Source organism: Idiotropiscis lumnitzeri, chromosome 18 (genome assembly GCF_059441095.1).
Source record: "Idiotropiscis lumnitzeri isolate Australia: NSW breed Sydney's pygmy pipehorse chromosome 18, RoL_Ilum_1.0, whole genome shotgun sequence".
In the NCBI taxonomy this organism is placed as follows: domain Eukaryota; kingdom Metazoa; phylum Chordata; class Actinopteri; order Syngnathiformes; family Syngnathidae; genus Idiotropiscis; species Idiotropiscis lumnitzeri.
This window is the reverse complement of record NC_142408.1, coordinates 13909083-13935774: the sequence shown is the minus strand read 5'-3', so window position 1 is coordinate 13935774 and position 26692 is coordinate 13909083. Positions and strand designations below refer to the sequence as shown.

General features: G+C 38.6%; 1 protein-coding gene across 3 annotated transcripts in view; it reads left to right on the top strand.

The window, feature by feature from the left end:
* The window catches only part of tln1 (talin 1), a 79957-nt gene extending 54488 nt beyond the window's left edge, over positions 1 to 25469 (top strand). For all 3 annotated transcript variants that reach the window (XM_088281506.1, XM_088281507.1, XM_088281505.1), the window contains 13 exons: positions 1046 to 1212; positions 4602 to 4785; positions 5350 to 5475; positions 6103 to 6219; positions 6566 to 6751; positions 6939 to 7046; positions 14079 to 14184; positions 16260 to 16384; positions 18292 to 18417; positions 18708 to 18770; positions 18847 to 19029; positions 22918 to 23043; positions 24110 to 25469. In XM_088281506.1, coding sequence (XP_088137632.1) covers positions 1046 to 1212; positions 4602 to 4785; positions 5350 to 5475; positions 6103 to 6219; positions 6566 to 6751; positions 6939 to 7046; positions 14079 to 14184; positions 16260 to 16384; positions 18292 to 18417; positions 18708 to 18770; positions 18847 to 19029; positions 22918 to 23043; positions 24110 to 24244 — 1752 coding nt within the window. In that variant the 3' untranslated portion in view covers positions 24245 to 25469. The remainder of the gene's footprint in view (positions 1 to 1045; positions 1213 to 4601; positions 4786 to 5349; positions 5476 to 6102; positions 6220 to 6565; positions 6752 to 6938; positions 7047 to 14078; positions 14185 to 16259; positions 16385 to 18291; positions 18418 to 18707; positions 18771 to 18846; positions 19030 to 22917; positions 23044 to 24109) is intronic.
* Positions 25470 to 26692: the final 1223 nt, after the last annotated feature.

The following is a 26692-nucleotide window of genomic DNA, read 5'->3' as shown; positions in this document are numbered from 1 at the left end:
ACCGTCACAAAAAGAGACATAATTCAACTTACAAGAATAATCTTTTTAACATTGTTTATTAGTCTGTAAATGAAAAGATTTTATAAGCGCACCAGTTTGCCTGAAATAAAAAAAAACAAACAATATCCTTGTTTAAGATGTAAACATGTCTGACAGACATATTGCACCATTTGCTGCTGAAAATAAAACTAAACAAAATCAATAAATAACAAATTCAAATTGACATCAGCAACATTAACTCAGGTGCACAATATAAATACATTATATATAACTCTAACCTATGAAACAAAAATAAATATAAAACCTGTTATGCTGATTTTTTTTTTTTTATCAAAATGAGGTCACCAAGATTAATGGCTACTGGAGTGGATGTGCAATTACACTTTATTGCAGTAGAGTGGAAAAAAAGCATGTACCCCATGGTCACAAGCTTACCCCAACGCCCACCTCCCCGCCCCAGCATAGTTCTGTTTAAAATCTTAGCATGCCAGTAGTTTTTTTAAATCTGTTTTTTAAGAAATGATTGATTTCCGTCTGTGCCCAAAAAAAAAAAAAAATAAAAAAAATTCGCTGTCTGCTCTGATTGTCTGCCCTATGCCAGCCACACAAAGGCTCGCCGCTCTCCGTCCTTAAGGTCATTCTCGCCCCCCTGCCACTCTCATCCAATCACAGACCACGACTCAGCCAATACACATTAATGGCTATACAGACTGTCGGAACAATTTGGCATAATGCATAACTGCAAGGTTGTTACAATACAAATGCTTTTGGTGGCTCATTCCTAGCATTAACAAATTGCGTGTTCGAGCACTTACTCTAAACAAGCTTTGTAATTATGTTTTGTTTACCGGTACTGTAAACGGTATGTTACTTCTATAAATGTTTTTACATAGCCACAGCATTTCTAACATAACATACATTCACAGGTAAAGGTTATAGTGAATTTTAGGTTCATTTTGAAATTTCAACCGAATTATGGTTTTCTTATTGTGTGTCGTTTTAATCAGATTCCTGTAACAGTCCTGATAAATTGGTCTTCTTGTAGGTTTCGCATGTGCTGGCAGCCCTGCAGGCAGGTAACCGTGGCACCCAGGCCTGCATCACTGCAGCCAGCGCTGTGTCTGGAATCATCGCCGACCTTGACACCACTATCATGTTTGCCACTGCTGGAACTCTAAACAGAGAGAATGCAGAGACCTTTGCAGACCACAGGTACATCTCACGACTCAGATAGTACATATAAATGCATACATAATACATCTACAAGTGTGCTACTACATTAAAAAAACGAATGAGGTAAAATAATACTGTGAGGATTTGCCATGTGACCGGTGCCTGTTATTGGTTGGTCACACCTGTGGAATATGGCTTTTATCCTGCCTAGACAAAATCAAAATCTGGATGTCACTTAATTTTTTGAATTTCAATGAAAAGAAGACAGAAGTTATGGTGTTCGGTCCCAGTGGCCCTTGTACTTTCAACCCAGTTGACCTTGGCCCCCTGGCATTTTACCTAAAGCCAACAGTCTTGAACTTGGGTTTTAAATTGGTCAGTGATTTTTAAATTAGATCGGCAAATCAATGCTGTTGTTCGATCCAGCTTCTTTCATCTTAGGCAGCTGGCTAAAGTGAAGCCCTTTCTTTCCCAGCAGCACTTACATACAGTAATCAATGCCTTTGTTACGTGTAGGCTAGATTATTGTAATGCACTTTACTTTGAAGTTAGCCAGTCCTCCTTCGAGTGCCTCCAACAGGTAACCCCAATCTTGACCTCTCCTCACTGGCTCGCAGTGCGCTTTAGAGTTTGCTTCAAAATACTTCTGTCTTCAAATCTTTAAATGGCCTCGCCCCAGCATACCGCTCCGAGCTCCTCCACCACTACACACCTGCCTTAGGTTTGCGGACCAAATGCTGCTGGAGTTGCCGAGGACTAAGCACCGCCCCAGGGGGGATCGCGCCTTTTCTGTTGCCGGTCCTTCCCTATGGAATGACCTCCCATTAAATGTGAGGCAAAGATACATTTTTAGTCTTTAGCTTTCGACTTAACATGAGACTTTTGCTGTTCCGCTGTTCTTCTGGTATCAATTGTATATGTGTTTATGTGTTTTAATTTGTGCTCTAATTTCCCGCTAATTTATATTACACCATATGGAAAGAGCTTTGTTACAGCTCCAGTTGTGGTGAAATCCGCTCTATAAATAAAGTTGTATTGTATTGCATTGGGGCAAAATGTCTGGGAAAACCGCACCAAACGAAAGGCAGTTCGTATTTGGTTGATTATTTGCTTGTTTTAGCACTTCTGCTCGACATTGCATCATATTTTGTTGCAAAGCCTGCCTATTGCCCTATTATTTTAAAATGTGCTATATTTGTGAGATAAGCAGACAGAGCTGATTATATGGGTTGGGCCCATGAAAAAAAAAATCATCAAATCTTTTCTGGCTGTGCCAACAACTTATTTTGCTGTTGCTGTTGGTTGTTGTTTTGTATTTGGTGGGTTGGACTGTTGAAATTAGATGAATCAATACATTTTGGCAAACAGTGTATTCATTCAACAATTAGGAGCCTCAGTCGTGTGTTGAAGTATCATACACAGCTACAACAACCTGGCACCTTCTCCTCATCCTGGTCACACATTGCTGTGGGATGGCAGGACATGCTTCTGCCAACATTTGTTGCAAGTCAGCCAACATGTTTGTGTTGGTCCAGAACACTACACCCAAGCTGATCCCACAAGTGGTCCATGGGATTAGATCATGACAGCTGGCGGGTCATTCCTTCTTCCCCACTCCTAAATTCTGGAGGTAATCTCTGTCAGGTCAAGCGTTGTCATCTTGGAGGATAAAGGTAATTTGCAGACTGTGAAGATATGGAATTGCCACTGGTTGTTGAATCTGATCTTTATATTTGTCTACATTGAGATTGGAGCCGATGATGACAAGTCTTGTTTTTCCAATGAGGGATTATGCCACCCCGCATCATTGCAATTCCTTCACCAAAAGCTGTTACACTATTAGTGTTCTTTTCATATTCTCTGTACTCGGACCCTGTGATCCAACTGTCAGAGGCATTTATTGGGCTCATTGCTGAACATAACATTCTTCCACATGCTCAGGTTCCAAAGCGTGTTGCCTCCTGGCAGCCCACTGAGACTAGAGATTGGCTGCATGCAGTCAGTTCCAGATTGTCTGGGAAGAGAGCCGCTGGCCATATCATTCTGCAAACGTTACAAATCTGTCGAAGCCAGCCTAACAATACTGAAGTACAGAGAGGGTTAGCAAACTAGGGCTCACTACAAACAAATTGCAACTAGATTCACTGCAATACATGCACATTATCCAGATCAGTCAAATATCGAATGCTAATTCTTGGAGCGGAGGTTTTTTGTTTTTGTTTTTTTTCCAGGGAAATTTTCATGCTGAGAAGCTCAAAACGAGAGTCAATAGCAAAAGCAAAATACGATGTTTGGCATTTGCAGAGATTTGTCGAATTTTGTATGGCCGCAACCCACATACTGTACTTAGCTGTGTTGCTCATCCCACAAATGCATATTTCTTCCAAAGGGAAATGAACAAACTTTCCAACAGCTGAAGACTTACTGCAAAGAGGATTTTTTTACATTGAAGAAATAATTGACCAAACATAAAAATCCTTACATTTTGTGCTATATTTATTCAGCTGAGAATGTTCACCTTGAACAAATTGCTCTCAGAACCAAATCATTTGAGATGTTGGCTCCACATCACACTTGAGCATGCTGAGGCACTAGTTTAGTAGCATTGCTTCTGCCACATCAAGCCCATAATAGAGCAGGTAAAGTTTCATTTTTTTATGAGCAATCTGACAAACCAATTTTTGTCACTCTAAGTTGATGTACTGTAGTTTCACCCTTTCTGACTTGTTTTAGACAAACAGTTTGAGCATTAATTTCAATCAGCACAATACTATTTCCGAGGGCATGACGCATACAAAGAGCTTCTCTTGTGTTAAAATAGCAAGAGTGGCATTATGTAGGATCATGTGTCATGAAAATGCGTAGAGCATCTGTGCTAGCTGCCAATTTTCCAAATTTAGAATGCTCAGTTAAAGTTCAAGTGGGCATTGAGGGTTTTTTTGAGTTACAGTATTCATTGAGTGGTTAATATATTCCTTTGCTTTTGTGGAGGTATCTAAAAATATAATGAAGGTGTTGACAAAACCTAAATGATCTGTTGGACTGCGAGTTGAACAGCGAAGTGTGAAGTTAGTCATGTTTTTTTTTTGGTTGCATTTATTCTTATAAATTTCTCTGTTAAAGATTGGGTATTGCATTTAATATGGAGTAAAGTAATACCTATTAATTACGTGTACTTGAAGTATACTATGAATGTTTTCATTGGCATTGACCATGGTCAGGTCAAACAACATTAGAGGAGCTGTGATTTTATGTTCAATTCCATTTCTTCTTTGTATTTTCGGCTTTATGATTGACAGTCTATGTAGATGTGTGGCAAACTAAGGAAAATAAACACTGGATTCATACAGATTCATTCTCTCTCTCTCTCAAAATGTGCTCAGTTTGTTTTTCATATCAGTGACTTTTTTTATTTCCCCATTTTACAGAGAATACATCCTTAAGACAGCCAAGGCTCTAGTGGAGGACACCAAGCTTTTAGTATCAGGTGCTGGGGCCAGTCAAGAAAAACTAGCGCAGGCTGCCCAATCTTCTGTTTGCACCATTACCAAACTTGCAGATGTGGTCAAACTGGGAGCTGCCAGCCTTGGTTCTGAAGATCCAGAAACCCAGGTGTGTGGATGCTACTCCATATAAAGCAAACAACTTTTTTTAATATGAAGTAATTCAAAAAAGCAAAAAACCAAACGGCCGACCAAAAAGCTAGTTTGTCTTATTGGAGAAAACCTGTTTGTGTGGTGGCAGGGAATAATAGCAAGTGAGAAGGTACAATCGCCCCTGGGCTTGTGTGTGAATTAAAAGCATTTGTTACATGAGTTATGAAGACAGATTGTATAAGTGCAGCATGTTCAAGATGATTTACAGTTAATACAAAAAAAAAGGGATTTTAAAATTAGATGATGCTAGAACAGGAGCTCTTTTTTTAGATACTGGTTGAATCTCGAGCAGCAGCTTTCATTGCTGTGTTAACAAAGATGGGAAGCCTTGTTGGTCCGGAACGAAAGTGCACTGCAGTAGTCATGCAGAGTTGTCATTGGTCTAGAAATGATAATTAGCCCAAGGTGTGATCAAAGAAACACAAACATGAAAGACTAAAATATGATGTATGAAGTTAAAAAAAAAAATTAACTTTTTTATTTATTTATTTATTTTGCTTATGTTTCATTTATTCCACAGGTGGTCCTTATCAACGCCGTAAAAGATGTGGCCAAAGCTCTGGGCAACCTCATCAGCACCACCAAGGCAGCTGCAGGCAAACCTCATGATGATCCCAGCATGCTCCATCTTAAGAATTCTGCTAAGGTAAAAGACAAAAGGCAAATTCCCTTAACATGTGCACAATCAATAATATTGAAGCTTGCCCTGCTGCTCTCTAGCTACATTCAGCTTCACACCCAAAGGCAAGACTGAAAGGACTAAAAATGTCCACTCTCTCAGGGCCTGGTTTACTTCACTTATGCAAAATGGGCACAAACTTGATTGTAAATATTTTTCAAAGGCCAAAGACTTCATCCCAACATACTGTCTACTCAGCAATGTAATTTTGGAGCTAATCAATGAACTGAAGGCTGACTTGGAATCAATCACAAGAAGGTGTCATGCCATACCACTGATGCCAATAACAGTAACAGTTACTCCCACGTGTGCTTTTTCGAATGGGTGAAGTAATCAAACTACATTCACTCATCAAAGTCATATCAGATTGACAAGAAGACGACACCTGAATTTCAGTGAGAAGTGCCTTGCACCAGCAAAGGCAGTTAGACAATTGCCTGTGGTTTGTAGCAGCCCTCAGCGCTATAAAAACTCAACCCAAACAAAAGGTTTTATTCATTGGGATGGAATTAAAATATGTGTGGTTACTAGCATCCATGAGTGATGTTTTCTTTCTGCTCTTTTAATCCATATGATAATCTTTGTCTGCAACAGGTGATGGTGACTAATGTGACATCGCTTTTGAAGACGGTAAAGGCTGTTGAAGATGAAGCCACAAAAGGGACCAGAGCTTTGGAGGCCACTATTGAACACATCAGACAGGAGCTGGCGGTTAGTAACGACACTTTGAAATTGGCAAAGTTCATTTGTCAGCACATGTCCTTATTTTTCTCTTTTGGTAGAATACAGGTCACACTTTTATTATGTACAGATTTTGTGTTTGCAACAGAATGTGACATCTCAACATAGGCCACAAATTTTATGTACAACTGTTTTCATAGATCGTCAGTGTCAAGGCAATTAACAGTTTCGAAACAGTCACGAAAAATCACAACCATAATATGAGGAATGAGTTAATTGTCATAATCATTGACTATGGATTTTTAATGTTACAGAATGTACTGTGGTTTTTATGGCATATACTAATTTAAGGCCATTTGTTGATTAAATGACACAGACATTCAGCAGCTCAGACCCACCAGCAAAGACGACCACACCTGAGGAGTTTATTCGCATGACTAAAGGAATCACCATGGCAACAGCTAAGGCAGTGGCTGCTGGGAACTCTTGTCGCCAAGAGGACATCATTGCCACTGCTAACCTCAGCAGAAGGGCCATTGCTGACATGCTACATTCCTGCAAGGTTGGTGGAAAACTCAGGAAGCTACACTGCTGGGGATTTATAAAGTTTGCGATTTAGACACAGGTGGCAGTTGTCTTGTCTGTATGTAACTCATACTCGAACACGTTTAATGCCCTGTAATTTCTTGAATTTGAACCGCCACTCATTAAAATGTTGATTTTTATTTTTTTTTATTTCACCCTTTCAGCAAGCTGCCTACCATGCCGAGGTCAATAAGGAGGTCCGTATGAGAGCCCTGCGCTATGGAAACGAATGTGCAACGGGATATCTGGGACTGCTGGAGCATGTACTTGTGGTAAGAGGAATGGGGAAAGTCTTGTCTTGATTTCGTTATGATTAGAGGGCTAGATTTATCACGGAAGTCACATAATTCCGTGATTAAAATACTTTAAAGATACACGTATGCCATTGATTTTTGCCGAGCAACAATTTTTTTCAAACAGTTCCCTGTTGTACTAATAACATGCTTTCGTCAAAGTCACCTCAAGGCTAAAGAATGATTTCACCCCCATTTTTATCTTAAAGGTCATTTGTTAATAATGTCCTCTTTTTCTTTTCCCCCATTCTCTGCAAATGTTCATTGATTTTAAACTTTTGGTTCTTTGATATTTGTGCAAAGCCGGTGAGTATGCAACAAGACTAAATAGAATAAGTGTGAGTTGCATTGGTTGAATTTGTTAATATCACGTCTGTTAACAGCATGTCATTGTTGATCTCAGACTTTTCCGAAGTTTAATGGAACTAATATACGACGGTGAAAGGGAAATGATACTAAGAAAAAGTAATTTTTTAAGTTGTGAGGTCTTACACTTTGTTTTCACTATGTGACCTGCCACAACAAGATGTTTGAAATCGCTCAAGTAAATTCCGAAATACGCGACAATAATGCTTGAATATGGTAAAATGTAAATAACTTAAATAAACACCATGAAATTTAAAAAAAATCAATCAATCAAAAATCTAATTATGTAAAATGTATTCAGCAAGAAAGTTAGCAATTATCTCCAAAAATAGCAAAATCATCACTTATTACCTTGCCGTTGTCGTAGATATCCACGCTGAGACACATGTATACAGGTGTCAGTATAAAGCTGACAATTCCCTTGTGCTAATTTGTAGTAGGGCTGCCACAAACAATTATTTTGGTAGTCGGCTAATCACCAAGAGTAATCGCGATTAGTCAACTATTCGGATCAAATTGCGGCATGGTATACCAGCAAGCAGCTGCTCTTATATAACCATAATTAGTTTACAGCTTGATTGATGATACAACATTCACCTTTGATTAAACTTTGCAGCTTACCAGCATTTCTGAGATCTTCATAAATGATGATGCATTTACATTGAAGGCAGTATTGTGGCCTTTTGGCTGCAATTGTTATATAAAGTGTGTAGCAAGTGAACTCCAATGCATTATGTTTCTTTATACAAGGAAACCATATTCAAAATAAATTAGATTTGTCGTGATTGTTTTTTTTTTATTTTTCTTAAAACGGCAGTACCAACATTGTTATTTTTATTTATTTTTTTGCTGTCCACACGCATGGAATTCACAACTTTGACCCACCTATCTTAGCAACGCCGTAGGCATGCAACTCAAAGTGGGTGTTTTATAGCTACCCATTCATATCTGCGTTAATGATGGAATGAGTAGCGTAATGCAATGGTTGATATTGTTAAAAAGTGGAGATGTACTTTTTTTTTGATTATTCCAAAACCAAATTTTTTAACTTTGGGTCACTATAACTTATTTTGCTGTGGCAGGTCGCTCACGTTTACATGCACACATTATTAAATAGGTCTCTGACACGGTTTGTCTTCATCACATGCATGTATGCTTGTGTTCCATGCACTGGATGCAGTCTGAGCTCTAGTCAAACTATGTCTGCCTCCGCATACAGTATTTGTATTCAAATATGTTGAATTAAATACACCTGTTGGGTATCAAAATCATCATTAAAGACATCTTACATCTACAGTATATAATGTAGTTTAAAATATTAACTTGAAATATTTTTTTATTTAATGTAATGTCAGGTTCCTTCCTAATTCCATCAAAGAAATTGGAGGATGCACAGAAAGTTGACTCAGATAGTTTTTCAGTGGTAGTGTATACATGCAGGAAGAGTCGATTTCAATCATTTAGTCTGTGTGTTAAACCAACATGTTAAGATACCTACACACTTTTTAAAATATTAGGTGAATTCTTTTTTTCACATGTGACATGTCTGGTTTTTATTTTTCATGTCAATGTGGATTAAAATGAACAAATGATCTTTAATCATAAACAAAACCAAAGTAATGTTCTTTGCTAATCGGATAATATACTCAGAATGACCAATACCCACTGATGGTGTTCAAGTTGAAAATGCGAATGAAAACAAACTTTTGGGGAGGAAAATTGTTAACAAATTGTTTTGGAAACCTCACACCAGACACTTTACAAAAATCTCTTGAATACTCTCAATTAAAAAAAAAGTAAAACCATACCTTTATGAGGATGCATTCCATACTTGCCAGAATGCAACTAATCCATTTGTCACCTTACAGAAAAATGCTTTGCAGATCATTTACAAGGTTGCCTTTCGGGATCACATTCATAATTTGTTTAGTCAGTCTAAATTGTTAAAATTTCAGAATCTTGTGCAGGATTATACATCTTTAATTTTATATTAAGCGTTTAACAAAATATTTCCTAATTTAAAAAAAAAAAAGAGAGTGCGCTCATGCTTTGTCGATATCGTTCTAGAAGAGTGGCTAATTCATTTGAGTAGGGGATGGGGTGGGTTTAAATACTTATATTTTCCTCTTCCAACTCAGACTCCAGCAAAGTTGGCCTTTTTTTTTTTTTTTTACCAATTTGTTCTTTTGTTATTTGTTGAAATAACTGTGTTACTTTTGCTTTTTCCCAAAACATAAATAAAAATGAATGAATGAATGAATGTGAACTTTACAATTTGGACGTTTATCAAATCCGACCAAGGCCTTTTTCGTATGCGGGTAGAAATTGGATACATATCCGATGCGACTGCAGTCTGGATGCTCAGGTTGTACTCATCCGACCTCGAAATGTTAAAATTGTTTGCCAATACAGGCAGGCATGGAAAGCAATGGCGGACAAGGAAGGAGAAAAGAAGATGACGTGAAATTATTCAATTAAGAAATTGTTGGCTGGGGTTGCACAAAAATTAAATGCACCATATGACTGTTTTACGCGCATGTGTATCACTTTTGAAGTCGCCTTTGTTTTTTTGTAATGTGAATGAATATAAAAAGATCGTATTTAACGCAATTTGAATTGGGTATCAAAAGCATGTGCACATACACAGTAAATTTCTTAAGGTATATTTTACTCTAGATATTAAGTCACAGTCTAAACTGTAAAATGTACACTGGGTAAAGAGTAAAATATTCTGAGTATGTTTTTAAATTTTTCACTCACATATTCAAAATTAATTTTACAAGGGGTGTTTATGATATGGAAATTTTACATATAGTATTCATTTCTTTTAAAAAAAACAAAAAAAGCCACTCAAGGTTTGAGGACCGCACCCACAACCTTCAGGCCACTCTACCACCTGCTGCTCCTACTCTGGGTTGATTGAATATTGGAAATTGATAAATGGCTGGTGGAACTGGGACAGCTATTCTGTCTGACAGCAGCGATATTAAGGTGATTTGACCTTTTTTGGAACATACTTTCATCATGTTTTGGACAGGTGTGATACTAGTTCGGCCGCCGTGTGCATGTTTGATGTTGCTCAGCGTGGTCCAAGAAATGCTCAGGGAATTTGTGTGAATGCTCAGTCGCATAGAGTGAACAATGATTGACGGGGTGGGGGGGTTGTGGGAGTCTGACTTACATGCAAATTATTTGACTTTTTTGGGTCGGTCTCTCCGTGCAGCATCGACCAGAACTGGTCCACGGATTGGTGGTTGAGGAGCACTGGTCTACAATCCAGAGTATGGTTTGCTTCAAACTCTTACTGGGATGGCTAGCGCTAACATTTCCAGTGGTTTTTGTGCTCACTGCAACGTGATTTGCATTTAGATGGTACATGCCTACGTAGCGCCTACGTAGGTGGGAGCATTGTGCCCATCAAAGCCAATGAATGGATATTGAAATGAAGTCACAACTTGCTCGGATTGAATTTTTTGCAAATTTCACAGCCCGTGCTATTAAAACAGAACGGTTGAAAAAAAGAGATCTGACCGATTCCCAGTTTCCTCATTGTGATTGTGCAGCATTTGTGCACCAATTTGCAAGCATTCTGGTTCTTGTGATTTTCTTAACATCCACTTGCATGAAATGTGCTGACACGTTGCCCAATGAGCATGTAGCTCCAAGAGGCATGTTCTACCTAGCTATTCTTCATACGGGATATGAAGTGCTGCAGTGGTATGCAAATTATTTTTTGCACAATTTGCACAAAACTACACTTTTATCAAGGCTTCCATCAGATAGTTGAAATGAAAATTGCCTCCCATCAGTCCAAGCAACGCGGGTTGATCTGATTTCTTCATTTTGGTAGCCGTTAGCTGCACGGTTAACCCATAAATGGTGTACCAGGGAAGCGCGTACTGAAAAAGGGACATGCGGGGGTTTTCGTGAGCCAGGCATCTTACTTACGAGTTAGAAAAATTGTCAGCCAAATAACTCAGATTTCATAAAAAAGTTTGATATCATTATGATGTGATATAATATTTATGCCAATAGTTAACTGTGGAAATCTTAAAATAGCATGATAACGGCTCCCTTAATGCATTCATTCTATTGTAATGAATTAATTCATGATAATTAAGTAATTAAAGTCTCACCCCTAGTATGTACTATGTGATTGTACTAATCTGTCTAAATGGCGAATCTGATTGCAAAGGCTATTTCAACCAGAGTGCATGAATACAGTAATTATGAAAATGGGATGTAGGGTTCTAGAGAAATTAACTTTTTGGGGAATTTTTGTGTGTTAGTTTGAAAATCCGATCAGAAAAACACCTTCAAATTGCTGTCAAAAAAGTATAATTTCATTATTTGTAAACATATCTGTCTATGTAATTAACACTTGAATATACTTGGCAATACTGAATTGAATTTTGAATTTTCTTATCAAGATGCTCATATCAAAGGCCATAAATAGCATAAACTGCCAAAAGAGTTAACATTTTTTAAAGGGCAGTCCTGTTTTTTTGTCCCAATCATACGTGACATTTGGGATATTTGTCATAGATTTCACGGAATGCAGTATACTAAAACCTGAATATGTTGTCAGTAGTCTCCCATAAAGGCAAAATGTTTCTTTTCCTTTTTTTTTTTTTTTTACAACTATAGTGTATTTGTTCGTGTGTCCACAGCTACAGTTGATCCTTTAATTTTGTCTGTAAAATTTAGCTATAAAGGTTCATCTAAAAATATCCACAAATAAGCTCATAGGGTTCGAATTTCATAGGTGTCCTCCAAGTGGGCTCCCAAAAGTAACTGTGACGTTTCAAACTGTGCCACTTGCCCTAAAAACTTGACTTAAATAGCATTATACATGAAACATTATTCATGCGAAGAGCAGTGTAGGCGGTCTTGTACTTTAGTCAGCAATTGTTTTCTCGTGAATTTCTCCGTCATGGGTGATTTTAGTAGTGTTTGAAGAGCGAATTACAAGGATGGTGGCTCCTTGTCACGTTGCTACTACCAAAGTCTGTCAAACTGCTTTGTTAAATGCTGGTAATCGTATACTCTGTTATTTGCAAGTTGTTTTAGGTTAGGTTAAGTCTGCCTATTAAATCAGCTCAATTTGGCTTTATAGACGTGATCTGAGTACGTTCTTCTGTTCCAAACAGTTGAAATGGATTAACCATCATGTCCACACACAGTCAATTTGGTCAGGAAACAGTACTACTCCTGAGGTTCTCAACATGTTGCTAAGTAACGTAATTTGTTTTTTTTGTTCAAATCCAGTCAGGATCACATGACGCTATAAGAGATCTTACCCTTTCAGTACAATTACCCTCGTCACACAGAGAGAATGATTAAACTGAATTCATACGTGAGGTTTTTACAACTTTTCATGTTGAATTTCCAGTGTATGAAAATGCTTTTGAAGCTCCAACAACAGAGTGGTTGCAGGAATTGTTTTTAGCTGAGTGTGAGAGTGTGGGTTTATTTGTGTGCCGTGTGTAAGTTTGTGTGTGAGCTGGCATTTGCACTGGTTTGGCTTGTTGCATGCGTTCCTGTACTCTTGCGTCCGCACCTCTATCTTGTCATGACAACACATCTGAAAAAAACCTGAGCCGGGTAGTGGCTGAGCCGAGTTAATACTTTGCAGCTGTCGGACACTTCTCCAACCTGAATAGTGCATGTCTACCTAGGACAGTTTGAGGACACCAACTGAAAATAAAATAAATATCTCCGTTGCAAGTATAGCTACCGTGAACCATTACTTTCACTGAATTAGGGAAATAGGCTTCTTGTGGTATATTTTTGATAGGTGTTAACTCGCATATATGTTCTCATCTTGTTCTGAAGAAATATGATGCGTGAAGGTGTGGTAGATGAAATAAAAACAAAAAAACTTTTGATGCTCTTTTAGTTCTCACCAGCCAAAGCTTGTGCTGTGATGTGACCAAGGAATGTCAAGAAAAGCCTGCTAGAACAGCTGAAGTTTATTTGGGGTTTACCAGGGGCATTTTAAATGGTTGAATGTGATTGGTTTCTTAACACAGCCACATACCCAATTAGTTATAGAAGGGAACGTACACTTGTGTCACCACTCTATCTCAGTTATTTTGGCTTCCCCACTTGAAATGATTTATTTCAATTGAGTTGTACACGTTACACTGTAGATCACCTTTGTTTGAGTTTGGTCTCATTTTTTATACAATAAAAATCTGAACAGGGGTGTGTAGACTTTTTATACCCACTGCATGTGGACTTGTTTATAGCAATGAAATGTTGACTATAAGGAAAAAACAACGGAGCTTTTGTTGCGCATGGTGGAGGATTTATGGTGATACTTTGCCTCCTCTGATACTTGCGGTCTTGAAAGATTGACACAATGATGTAGTCAGGGAATTACCAGGGGCTTTTAAAGTAAAATGTGCTAACCGTTGAGAACACAAGGTAAAACATAACGCATTAATGAAACATCACGCAGGAATATGCAGCAATGGGTTGTGGCGTAAATTAAATACAAATTAAATGCTGAAAACAATTAAGGACTTTTGTGAAAATTACATAATGTGTGAAAATTATCGGGCAGATGCAGGATTACAGAGAGATCAATATGTGCACGATACATTAAATGGAATCCTGTTTTTTTTTTACCCTCGCCATCAGATTATCCAGAAGCCCTCGCATGACATGAAGCAGCAGTTGGCCAGCTACTCCAAAAGGGTCGCCGGCTCTGTCACTGAGTTGATCCAGGCTGCAGAGGCCATGAAAGGTATTGTAACCGCCACGTAAAAATTCAGCAGCCATTTAATATAGTAAGTTGATTCCTTGTTTGTGCTTTTACTTACATGTATGACCTTTTTGTGCGAATGAGTCATGCCTCATTAAACTATGTTCTACAGTAGTCGGACTGTAAATAATGTATTATGAATAAACAAAGCGGCTGTTGGAGAAGATCATCACAAGAGAAGTCGCATGGTTAGCTTTGGTTAGCGGCTAATGCTAAATAGCATGGCTGCCAACTCAACTACTGACTCCATAGCAGGAGCGGTGGCGGCAATTAAATAATTTGGACCAGTCTCTGAAGGGGCAAAAAGACGAACAATGGTAACCGAGTCGTCCTGGAATGTTTGACTTCATGCTGATCCTGGGGGGTCGGGTAGCGAGTCCTGTCTCTTTCAGAATGTGTTTGTGTTTGAGGGGAAGAGGGCATTTCAGGGTTAATGGACGTTTAGTATCGGAGTTTGAGTTAAAACAGGCTTAGTCAACCCAACATAAACATGTACCGTCTTACATTACGCAGCCATATTTAAAGGGTTTTGCACATAGTTCTAATGGTTGGGAGAGCAGCCAGTCATGTGTGACGTGTGAATAGCGGAAGGCTGAAAACACAGCCTTGAGGGAAGCTGATGCACGGGATCGAGCCTGAGGTGTTCAGGCGCACATGGACTGACTGATCTCTGTGTCAAAAGTCCAGAAACCAGTATTATAGTCAACAAAAACTAATGAAATTACTGCATTTTAAATTGAAAAAGATTTTTGGGAGATGAAATAAAAAAAAATAAAAGCAACTGAAATTACAGTTTACATTTTTAAATTATAATTTTAGCAAAACTGTCCTTAGTTTTTGTGTTTCTCAATCAAATTTATACATGAGCTCTCTGGGTTTGTTTTAAACGTATTTACTTTGGTATTGCTTGACATCTCTAGCGACAGATAGTTCAAACAGGTGTTTGAGAATTGTATTTTACTTTATTACACAGTACCTTTTGTTTTAATCTTTCATTTGACTAATACTCCATACACAACTGGTTTTCAGCCAATCATAGAAAGACTAAAGACAAAAAGATAAAGATAAAGATGTCCTTTATTAGTCCCACAATGGGGAAATTTGCAGTGTTACAGCAGCAAAGCTATAGATCACACAGAGGCACAGACATTAGCAGCAGACATTCATAAAAAGCATCCAAATATACACAGTATATACGTATATACACAAATCCCCATCTATATACACACTTACATCCCACGACATATACAAGTGTAAGGAAACACTCCTAATGTCTGTCCATGCTACGGAGGGGAAATAAATAAAACGGCTGCAATGGTAAAAATGCTGCAATGATACAAGTACACCATTAGACAAAAGTACAGTTGGAGTATGTATTGCATATAAAAAAACATTTGCGCTCACAATCATACCTAGGGTCCATTTAGAGCAGAGGTGTCAAACTATAGTCCTGGTTGGTCAGCATGCTCGGAAAGGAGCCTGATAGGGATCCTGATCATTTGAATCAGGTGTGTTGCAGCAGGGAGAGATGGAAGCGGCCCTTCAGGACCAGGGTTTGACACCTATGATTAGAGTGTTCAATCAACCTACCATGTCAACCTACCATTTGGAATGTGGGAGGAAAACCAGAGTACCTGGAGAAAACCCACACAGACACGGGCAGAATGTGCAACCTCCACACGGGAAGGCCAGGGCTGGATTCAAACCCATGACCTCTGTACTGTAAACTTGACGTACTAATCAGTCAACCACCATGCCGCCCCACAAAAAAATTATTACAACGAAATAAATGTATGCTTATTAGGGGCATTATGTTTGACACCCACAGTTTAGATACAGTAGAGTGGACTTATAAAGAACATATTTGACTACATCCACTTTTGTTCTAAGGCCCAGACCGGAGTGTATTACATTAACAAGAAACCCTCTTTGTTTTTTTGTGAGTGTTTGTTTGGTTACACGACTATTCTGTGCCAGAAATTAAAGTGCAACAGGAAGTTGATAGAAGCTAGTACCATGTCTTCCAAAGTGCTGGAAACATTCTCAGTGTATTGTAGGCACCGAATGGGTGGATCCTGAAGATCCTACTGTCATCGCTGAGAATGAGCTGCTTGGAGCAGCAGCAGCCATTGAAGCAGCTGCCAAGAAACTAGAGCAACTGAGACCTAGGACCAAACCCAAGGTTTGTTTCTTTTTCTGTGTTCTGTGGTTTTTTTTTTTAAATAATATTTTATACAGACCCACTCACATACTTCCTTATGTCGCTTCAACACACCACAAACACTCATGTGGATTTCAGGTGTTCTCTTTATTGCAACACTGCAACAAAGAATGGTGGGTGCAATATTAATCTCAGATAGTGATCAATGTGCACAAAATATATCTAATTGTATAAAATAAATCTAAATGAATTCCTTTTTATGAAAAAGAGAAAAATTACACATTTACTCTCATTTACAGAGCGTCGCGCCCATACCGCACGCAGCACAACGTGTGACTGCATTATGCAACCACGAATGTCAGCTGCGGTGAACTGCGGGTTTGCACCACTAATACAGTCAAATAACTGAAAAATAACGACATGAAAAACAAAAGACAGTAAAATTGAAAAGAAATACGTGTTACCTGCAACAGAGTCGAGTTGAATTGATGTGCGAAACACACGGGCATTTGCAAATGGATTTAACATGGAAAGGTTTCAGTCGACAAAATGTCACATTAACAACGTCACAAAAAGCAACAATATTTTGAAAAATATCGAAATAATGGCCTATGAAATACTGCCAAGAAAGAATTTTCTTATGGAATTGTATGCTTATATCTGAATTTGACTGGTCCAATGCAAACTTCAAACTGCACAATATCCACCTAATACTGGAACATTATCTATTTTAGCTATATATCAATATTAGCTATATATCTATATACAGTGAACCCTCGGTTATCGCGGTTAATGGGGACCGAGACCACCCGCGAAAACTGAAAATCCGCGAAGTAGCGGCGCACCTTCAAAAATGCTTAAAAAAAGTTGTTCCTCTTCGGCTTAACTACCACGCACGCCGGCCGGTCTCCTCCGGAGCTCTCGCACGGTCCCGAACGAAGCGAAATGTCGCCGCGCTCGTGCCCGGGCGGAAGTTGTTCCTCTTCGGCTTAACTGCCACGCATGCTGGCCGGAGCTCTAGTACGGTCCGAACCGCGCGAAACGTCGCCCCAAATCGTGCCCGGGGGAACGTGCTCTTCTTCGTCCACTCTCCTCTTCGCCCACGCTCTTCTTCGGCGCACGCCGGCCGTCTAACCGCTCCAGCGCCCCGTCGTGCCGCTCGGCGAAACTACAATGCCCCCGAATATTTTTTAGACCCGCGAAGCACTGAACCCGCGAAAGGTGAACCTCGAAGTAGCGAGGGTTCACTGTATATTAATTAGCTAAGAACACATTAAGTTTGCTTATTTTGCAACATGAAAAAAAAATACTACTTTGATAAGCAAAAACGTAATTTCTTCAGCTACATGTTAAACATCGCAATAATATAGATTACTACAAATATAATGTAGATTTCTATAGCAAACATACATATCTCATGTGTTTTTATATGGGGAAAAATATATATATATTTTAGGGCCGCACGATAATAGGAAAACACAAATACATGATATGGATCACTGTCAGTGATCACTGAGATTCAATGCAACTTATATATATATATATATATATATATATATATATATATATATATATATATATATATATATATATATATATACATTTAAATATATTAGTACTGTCAAGTGATTAATTTTTTTAAACTAATTAATCGCAAAAGATTCCATGATTAATCACATTTTTCAACCACAATTTTTTGCGAAGCTTGTAACAGATATTTACTTGAATAAAATCTTGGAATGGATGCAAAATATAGTCATCATGGCATGACAGGTTGCATATCTGATCTAGTTATTCTTGACCCCTGTCCATAGTTGTTAACTTTCCCAAATGAGGGCACCTTTTTGTTTGAACAAGTGCTTCACATCTCATCACAGCTGTTGCACATTAAGTGTTTATTGACTGTTTATTTCCCTCTCCCTAAACAGGAAGCAGATGAGAGCTTGAACTTTGAGGAGCAAATTCTAGAAGCAGCCAAGTCTATTGCCGCAGCCACCAGTGCTCTGGTCAAAGCTGCTTCCGCGGCTCAGAGGGAGCTGGTGGCTCAAGGAAAGGTATGGCTCACATAACACATGTAACTATCCACAATTTCCTTTGTCATGTCTTGTCTTTTTCATTTTCCCATTTCTGTAAACGAGCACAAAGCCACGTACATTAATTTAGAGTTTTCCCCTTCAATGGAATTCGCCCTTAACATCTTCTTAATATTCCCTAAAACAGACATTCATCTGTGTTTTATCTTAAGATCTTAATATTAGCTATGATTAGCTCAACATTCATTGCCGAGCAACAAATAGGTCAACATAAAATAACGTGCCATCCTGAGCCTTTTACATATTTACAGGTGGGAGCTATTCCAGCTAATGCAGTGGATGATGGACAGTGGTCTCAGGGTCTGATTTCTGCTGTGAGTCTTCTACATCCAGCTTCAACTACTGTAATAACGGGCCAACTTTAACATGTTAATGACTGTGACTCCTCAGGCTCGAATGGTGGCTGCGGCTACCAATAATCTTTGTGAGGCTGCCAACTCAGCGGTTCAGGGACACGCGAGTGAGGAGAAGCTCATATCTTCCGCCAAGCAGGTGGCAGCTTCTACTGCTCAGCTTCTGGTGGCCTGCAAGGTCAAGGCTGACCAAGATTCCCAGACCATGAAGAGGCTTCAGGTTTGCTTCATTCCTACATTAATCTTTAGTCATTCAACATTTAACATAAGCATAGATTTTGATCTAAGAGACAAAGTGACATCAGAACCAGCGATTAAATATTATTTCAGGACATCTTTGTGTTGTTGAGGTCAGTAGCAACAGTTTGCGATGGCAAACGGCCCCATACAGAGTCAAGTCAGCTGTTATGTCGCGACAAGCTGTCCGGAACAACTTCAGAATAAAAGTGTACCTTGGCCTTGATGTCCAAATATTATTCGATACGATTAGGTTTATTCTGAAGTTGGCCTTCTTACTGCGATGGTGGCTTATTATTGTCATGCACTACATCAACAATAGTTGCTGTGGTTAGCTTGATATCTTCATCTTGGCAGTAGACGCGTAAAGCCGGTACTTGAGCCAGAAATAATGCCTCGAGTATTTTTTTTTTTTTTTTTTGTTATTGCAGTACCGAAATTACTCTGACTCGTTTTAGCCCTAATTCAGACTCACTGTACAAAATTTACCTTTTTTCGTCAAAGATCAGGGCTTTAATGAGACTCTTGAGTTGGCACATGGCTGTTGTGATTTTGGCACAACGGTGTCACATGTCATTAATCTGGGAAATAAATTATTCAATATTTCCTGGGAACCAAACATAAACAACGTACGCAAAGCCCTAATTCAGAAACACTCCCTTTGGGTACATATTAGATGTACTTGGAGTACTGTCTACACCAGGGATGGGCAACATGATAACATGAATCTCCTACCACACTTGATCTGTATTAAGTTGTAATTACAACAATCAGGTAGTAGCTCTTGCACTTAATCGTCTACATTCGAGAACAAAGCTAATGACAACCCTGCCAACTTACTGAAGAAGGTGAAGGCTCTAAACATGGACCAGGATGGACACAATCAAGTGAACAGTCGTAAGCACATTAGCTTTAGCTTAGAATGGAACTTCTGTTACAGTCACGATTTCACGTTAGCAAATTCTAACTTAAATGTCATGCAGCAGTTAATTAAGACACACATTCACCAAACAATGGGTAACTCTATTCTGATTAACAGCTGTATGATGGCAAGTTTATTTAGTATTGTGGTCCTTTTTGGGCCATTTTTTAAACCATAAACAACTTATTTGTAGTTTTTTAAGTTTTTCTTCTGAATGTTACAGGGCACATCACAAAAATGTGTGCCTTTTGAGAACAAATATTAACCCCTACAGTACTTTTTCTGACAGTGTAGTAAATGTGAGATGAAAACCACTACATCTCCTGGATATTCCAACACCATTTGGCTACGTCGTGACAGCAGTCAAATGCGACCTAAATCTTTTTTTTTTTTTTTTTCCCGTATTTGATCTGTATCAGATTTTTTTTATGACAGTCTGAATGACGCAATACTTTTTTCTCAAATCAGACCTGGGTCACTAGCAGATGTGGTCCTAGATTGGATATAAATCAGATTTTTTGCAATGTTACCTCAATCTGAACGGTCAGATCGCATGTATCCGACCTATTTGTCATCAAAAGCCCAAAATGCACTCAGGACAGGCGGGGGAGAGTGCTTGGGTGGCAGAGTGTCAATTTTACATGAATCTGCAGAGTTGTTTTAGGTCACGTTATTACTTTAAATTTGACTTGAATTGAATCCCACTCAAAACATGAGGCATGAAGTGGACATTTGCGATAATTTTATGCGTTGCAATGATGTTTCGTCATCTTTAGTTGACATTTTCATGAAATGACAAGTCTTAAAAGCTTCACCTCATTTCCCCCAAAATATAAGATGAGCCCCTGCACACTGGGCCATATTTACGTCCGTAAATCGTTTAGAGTGACGTATCTTTAACGCCTGTCACTCCACGTCAGGCTTTGTGTGCATGCGTGTCCCGTGCGTTCACATTAGAAGTCACATTTGTTTTTTGTAATGTGAATGAGTACATAAAAAACATTTGACTTAACAAAAAAAATATATATGAATTGGGCATCACGCCCTGCAGTGTGACTGTAGCCTAGTAGACTTTTGGGGGTGGTTTTTTTTTTTGGGGGGGGGGGGGGGGGGAAGTATACAATTGTGCCTTAATTGACAAGTTTACTTTAAGTACCATACATGTAATTGGAATCACACACACACGCACCCCCCCCCCCCCACACACACACACACACCAGTACATTGGTGCGATGTGCCTTTAAATTGCATGACAGTAAGTGCCGGCTACCTCGCTTTGTAGCTCTCGTTTCCACGAGTCCCCACTGTGCACAGCAGTTGCTGGCTGCTGCAGCAAGCGGCCGTCTGTCTCTCTATAGCGGACGTTATGTTCTAAAAAAAAAACTGCAGAATGACTTGCACTTTCCCCTTTTAGGGAGCTGTACTGAGGGGTAATTTACAGCAAAAAAAACAACAACAAAATATAGTACGTGAATTATGCGATGCTCGGGGCGAATGACGATCATGGTGTGTGAGGAAAAGCAAAACTGAATGTTTAGCATGTACTCAAAAAAAAAAAACTTGAGTGAACTCAAAATTTCAATGCAACAAACTTGGGTAATAGAACTTTCTTGATCATTTGCGATAACTAACAATGTTGCCATAAATGCCATATTTTAAAGTTGTTCCAACTTAAATGCTGTTTTAACCCCAAAAAATACAAATTGCGGTTTTTTACAGTGCGAATGTCAGGAAGCACAGTTCATGAACCCAATTGAGGTTACCATTTTCCCCCCCGCTACTCTGGAGTGTAGGCGCTTGCAAGGCACTGTACCACTGACTGAAATGTCAAACTGAAACTTTGGTTACTTCCAAGACATTGAAAGTGCTGTTCTCTCCCATCATAGCAAACACCACTAAATGTTCTATTTATTTATGACTGTGTATCTTAGCTGAGAACACATCAGCCAGTCCCAGCCAGCTCGTGTTCTCTGATCCAATCAGCAGTGGCTTATCCCCTCCTCTTCTGGGCCTGCAGCTGCCACTACAGTAATTCCCATACATTTATGTCCAGGGAGATTTTGGAAACCATCCACAAGTCAACCAATGGCACCCACAACTTGAAACATGAACCCTGACCTATGTTTACACTATTAGCATCTTGTCTCTTCACTTTGCAATGAGGCTTTTTAAAGCTAATCTCCACATCTTTTAAAGCTGTCATGTCAAAAGTTTTACACGTAACAAATATTTTTTTTTCTTTGTAATTTGTATTTTGTATGGATTTTATTTACTATGAATCATAAAAGAGTTGCAGCATAATGTAAGGGCCAGTGTGACCATGGGATAAAGCGTGAATTATATCCTAGTGAAGTTGTTCTAACAAAATCAAATGAAATCATTCGAGACGTCAGCTTTATCGTCGGACCACCATCATCCTGGGCCTAATGCTGTTGAAAGTTCACGTCAAGGATCTGATTAACAGAAACATTCCAATCAAAGATGAACAAGTAGAAAGATTGTATAATGTGTTTGTGACTGTGTCGTGTACGACTAGCTCAGCGCCTGCTCCAGCCCACAGAGCCACAAAAGGAGAGAAAGCTCCACTTCCCCAACCAATGAGAGAAATGTTTGACTTTGAGCGCAGTACACCAGTCCACACTTTTTCCTTTTACAGCAATTTCCAGGCACCACAAAAAAAAAAACATTGTTATGGTTTCAGGTCTAGTGGAAGAGCACTGGTGGTTGCTTCCTTGCCCTTTAAGGAGTTGCCGCTCACAAGAGACTAATTTGTGTGTCTGTTGCTCCAAATAGCTTCTCTTATTTCGCTGAAAATACGTCATCATCAAAACACATGAATGGCCTTCAATCAAATTTTACTGTACAGCTAGAGATATAAATGTTTTTTTTTTCTTTTTTTAAGTGCCACTTGTATGCACTTTTTCTCAACTGATGTCTGTCTTTCTGTAGGCTGCTGGAAATGCTGTGAAGAGAGCTTCGGATAACCTGGTGAAAGCAGCACAGAAAGCAGCGTTTGATGCTCAGGATGACCAAGCAGTGGTGGTCAAGAGCAAGATGGTGGGAGGTATCGCTCAGGTGAGTCGAACTGCAGACATTTCAAGTCATTCAAGTTGATGATCTAATGTAGGCATAAACAACCGATGAGGTTAGGCATAGGACAGCCATACTGTATTTGTTGGATGGATTAACCCGCTCAAGTGTTGACTATAGCAATGTTTTTGGAGGGCACAAATTTAGTAACGTCTCACATGAACTGTAGCTCCCCAGTACTGCAGCGCTCATGCATCCACAGACCATGACACACACTCCTCCCACCACCATGATTGATTGTCGGCAAGACACACTTGTTATTTGTAATCCTCACCTGCTTGTTGTTGCACATGCTTGACAAGTTTCTCAGTCTCATCATATCACCGGACAGGGTTCCAATAACCCAGGTTGTTCCAGTGTGGACACAAATAATGAGTCCAGTATTTTAACATATATTCAATTAGCGTAAATCAGTATTTTCTAGGGCTGTCAAAATGAAAGCATTAACTCGAGATTAATTAGAATTTTTTTTAAACACAGTTAAATATTTTAACTCAGTTTTATTTACTTGAAAAATAAATTTCATATCTTGCAAAGCCAAATTGAAATCGTCTACTATATTAGCTGTACATCTTTAGCACATCATTACAGAACAAAGCACCCTGCTCAAGTTACCATTGGGCTTTGCAAACCAACACTGCTGGATTGTGGTGCTTTTTTGCAGAACTAAACGTTTTGAGAATTATTGCTAAGGAAAATGATTGTAAAGATGACTCTGTTTAGATCGTATTCAATGATCAAAGAATGCCATTAGAACAGTCTTTGAATCAAACAAACACTTGATATTTGGTGATTTTACATTAATTACCAGATATTATTCAAGTAAATACCTGTTACAAGCTAAACAAAAAAATACTAGTTTAAAAATGTGATTAATCGCACTTAATTACAGATTTTTTTGCGATTAATTAGTAGTTAAAAAATTTTTATCGTTTGTCGTTAATAATTTTTTCATCAGTAAAACAAAAAAGCAACTAATATTTATTTTTAGTAAGTAAAAATGTTTATATTTAAAAATGAGGGTTTACACAGCAAAATATTGGTGTTGCAGATCATCGCTGCACAAGAGGAGATGCTTCGCAAAGAAAGGGAGCTGGATGAGGCCAGGAAGAGGCTGGCCATGATCAGGCAGCAGCAGTACAAGTTTCTACCCTCAGAGCTGCGGGAAGATGGTCAGGAGCAGTGAGAGAGTCGCTGGTACTTTGATGATTCATGGAATGCTCAGGACCTGGAGAGAAAGAGAGAGAGGGGTTGGGTGTGACTCTAATTCCTCAGCAGTTATTCTAAATGTGTCCCTCTATGTCATTGTCAAAGTGAAAATGTGCTATAATACCAGTTTTTAACTTTGAAAGAGATGTATATGCCTTAAATCCTCAAGGTATCTATGCTTTTTGATATGTACTGATTGATTATTTACTTTTCAAAATATAGGGCTCACTTTATAGCTTTTTTTTTTATTCTAATAAGTCTAATTGTATGGTCTGCATTTTGGACATGCCATGTGCCTTCGTAAAAAGTCATAAGACTTCATATAAAGTCCTGCCGAGTGTCTGACTTCATAACCCAAACGTAGAATTCAAAAAGTTTGAGGTAAGCACAAGCTATGCTTTATACAAAAATCTCTATGCAAATATGTGAAAAAGCATTTTTAAAAAAGGCTCAATGTGTAAATGTGTCGTTAGCACATGACAATATTTGCAATATTAGTTAATAGTTTTAAAATAAAAGCAGTGACATTGCAATGAAAGAGTGCAAAAATATATTTTTACAGATTTAGCAATTTGTTAGTTATTTTAGTTTCATTGGTGTTTTATGCCATAGTTTTTGAAAATAAACAATGACAGTATTTAGTCTTGGATTATATTTGAGAGATTGGTCAAAAATCAGGAGGCCTTATATTTAATGTTGTATTAACTGTATTTGGATGTGAAATGATTAATTGAACCTTTGCCAAAGTCTTGTGTCTGATGCTAATAACGGTCGACTAGAGGGGATCTTTGTCACTGTATAGTTTACAGATGTCTGTCTATGCATTATTTTTTTAAATTACTTAATTCTTTCCCTTTCCAACAATCCAAATGTTAAATCACTATTTTTCCCAGTGTATAACTGTTTTTGAAAGTGCCTTTCTATTGAATGTATGAAGCAATTCAATACATTCTCTGATGCTTGTCATTTATCCTACAATGCACTTATTCACTTCAGTAAGTTAACAGAGCAAAATATAAACTCACCATTGAAATAATATTTGGCACAGCTACAGTTGATTGCTTGCTTAAAATATGTCATTTTAAAAAGCTATTATTTCACATTGTGACTTTGGTCTAAATATAATGCTGGTGTAAAACAGTAGCACACAGCGGTGTTCTGTAAAAGTTATGTATATGCATTAAAGCCAGTTTTCATTGGAACTCTTGATCTCCGTTTTCCTGTCAGATTATGTCAAACTCATTATTTCCAGTATTTCACTCTTTCTGCATTGTTCAGTATACACCCTATACGGTGGATAGCAATAGTGTACACACGCATGTTCAAATGCCAGGATTTTGTGGTCAAATTGAGACCAAACAATTCTTTTCCAACATTAATGTAATTAATAACCTGTACAACTGGGGGAAGTCTAATTAAACGAGATAATGTGTTTTCACAAGCATGCATAGTTAATCACCCTCCTCTCACTGTATTTGGATGTATGTGTGTTCGTAATGAGCCAATCACATTTAAACTCATGTTAAATGGGAGGCAGTGCACATTTGTTTGCATTTAAACTTCTGATGATTGAGTATGCGTTTGTGATGGGGTTTTTTTTTTTTGGGGGGGGGGGTTTCGAGCAAAAGCCGGAAGGCTTAACGCAACACCACAACCGTGCGCACACACACACCCACACACACAAACACGCTCGAACACACACTTTTAGTGAGGCTGCAGTCCAGAAAAGTGGGATGACGGATTTGTTGCCTTCGGATTGTAAAAATTGCGACCTCAACGTGTTCCAGGCAAAAGCAAACAAAGGTGGCTGATGGGGTAAAATAGCTTCTTTTTTTTTTTCGTTTTGTTTCTCAAAACACATTTTGACCTGCAAAAAAACCACCTTTATAAGTTGCTTCATTTATAGAAATAAAGGAATTTGCCTAAAGGCATTTCATACATTTCCCCAAATAACTTCATGAAGGGAGATAGTGGCATATCTTCACACTGTCAGTCCAAGTCAACACTGTTATAAGATAACATAACTAAATTAACTTAATTAAATAATAATTAAATAAAGACAGACTATTCAGACCTAATTTTTTCCATCCCCGCCCCTGATTGATAGTGTGCCACCCCCATCGTGTGTGCCGACCAGTGGGAGGATATAAAACCATAATAGCAAAAATATGAATCAGTCATATTTATGAATGAAATACAATGGCATCCAGACATGTCCGCGAGGCTCAGAATCTGTCTGCCTGCGCCCAATAAAAATTCACCAAAATTGCACCACCTGCACCAGTATTTTGACGTGGTCCAAACAGGTGTTGACTATGTGTTCCTGCGCCCACGGATTATGAAGAGTATGTGTTGGATATTCTTTCCTGCTCTGAAGATGGATGCCAAAATAAGACAGCAGCACAGCAGTAGTTTACCACAAAAG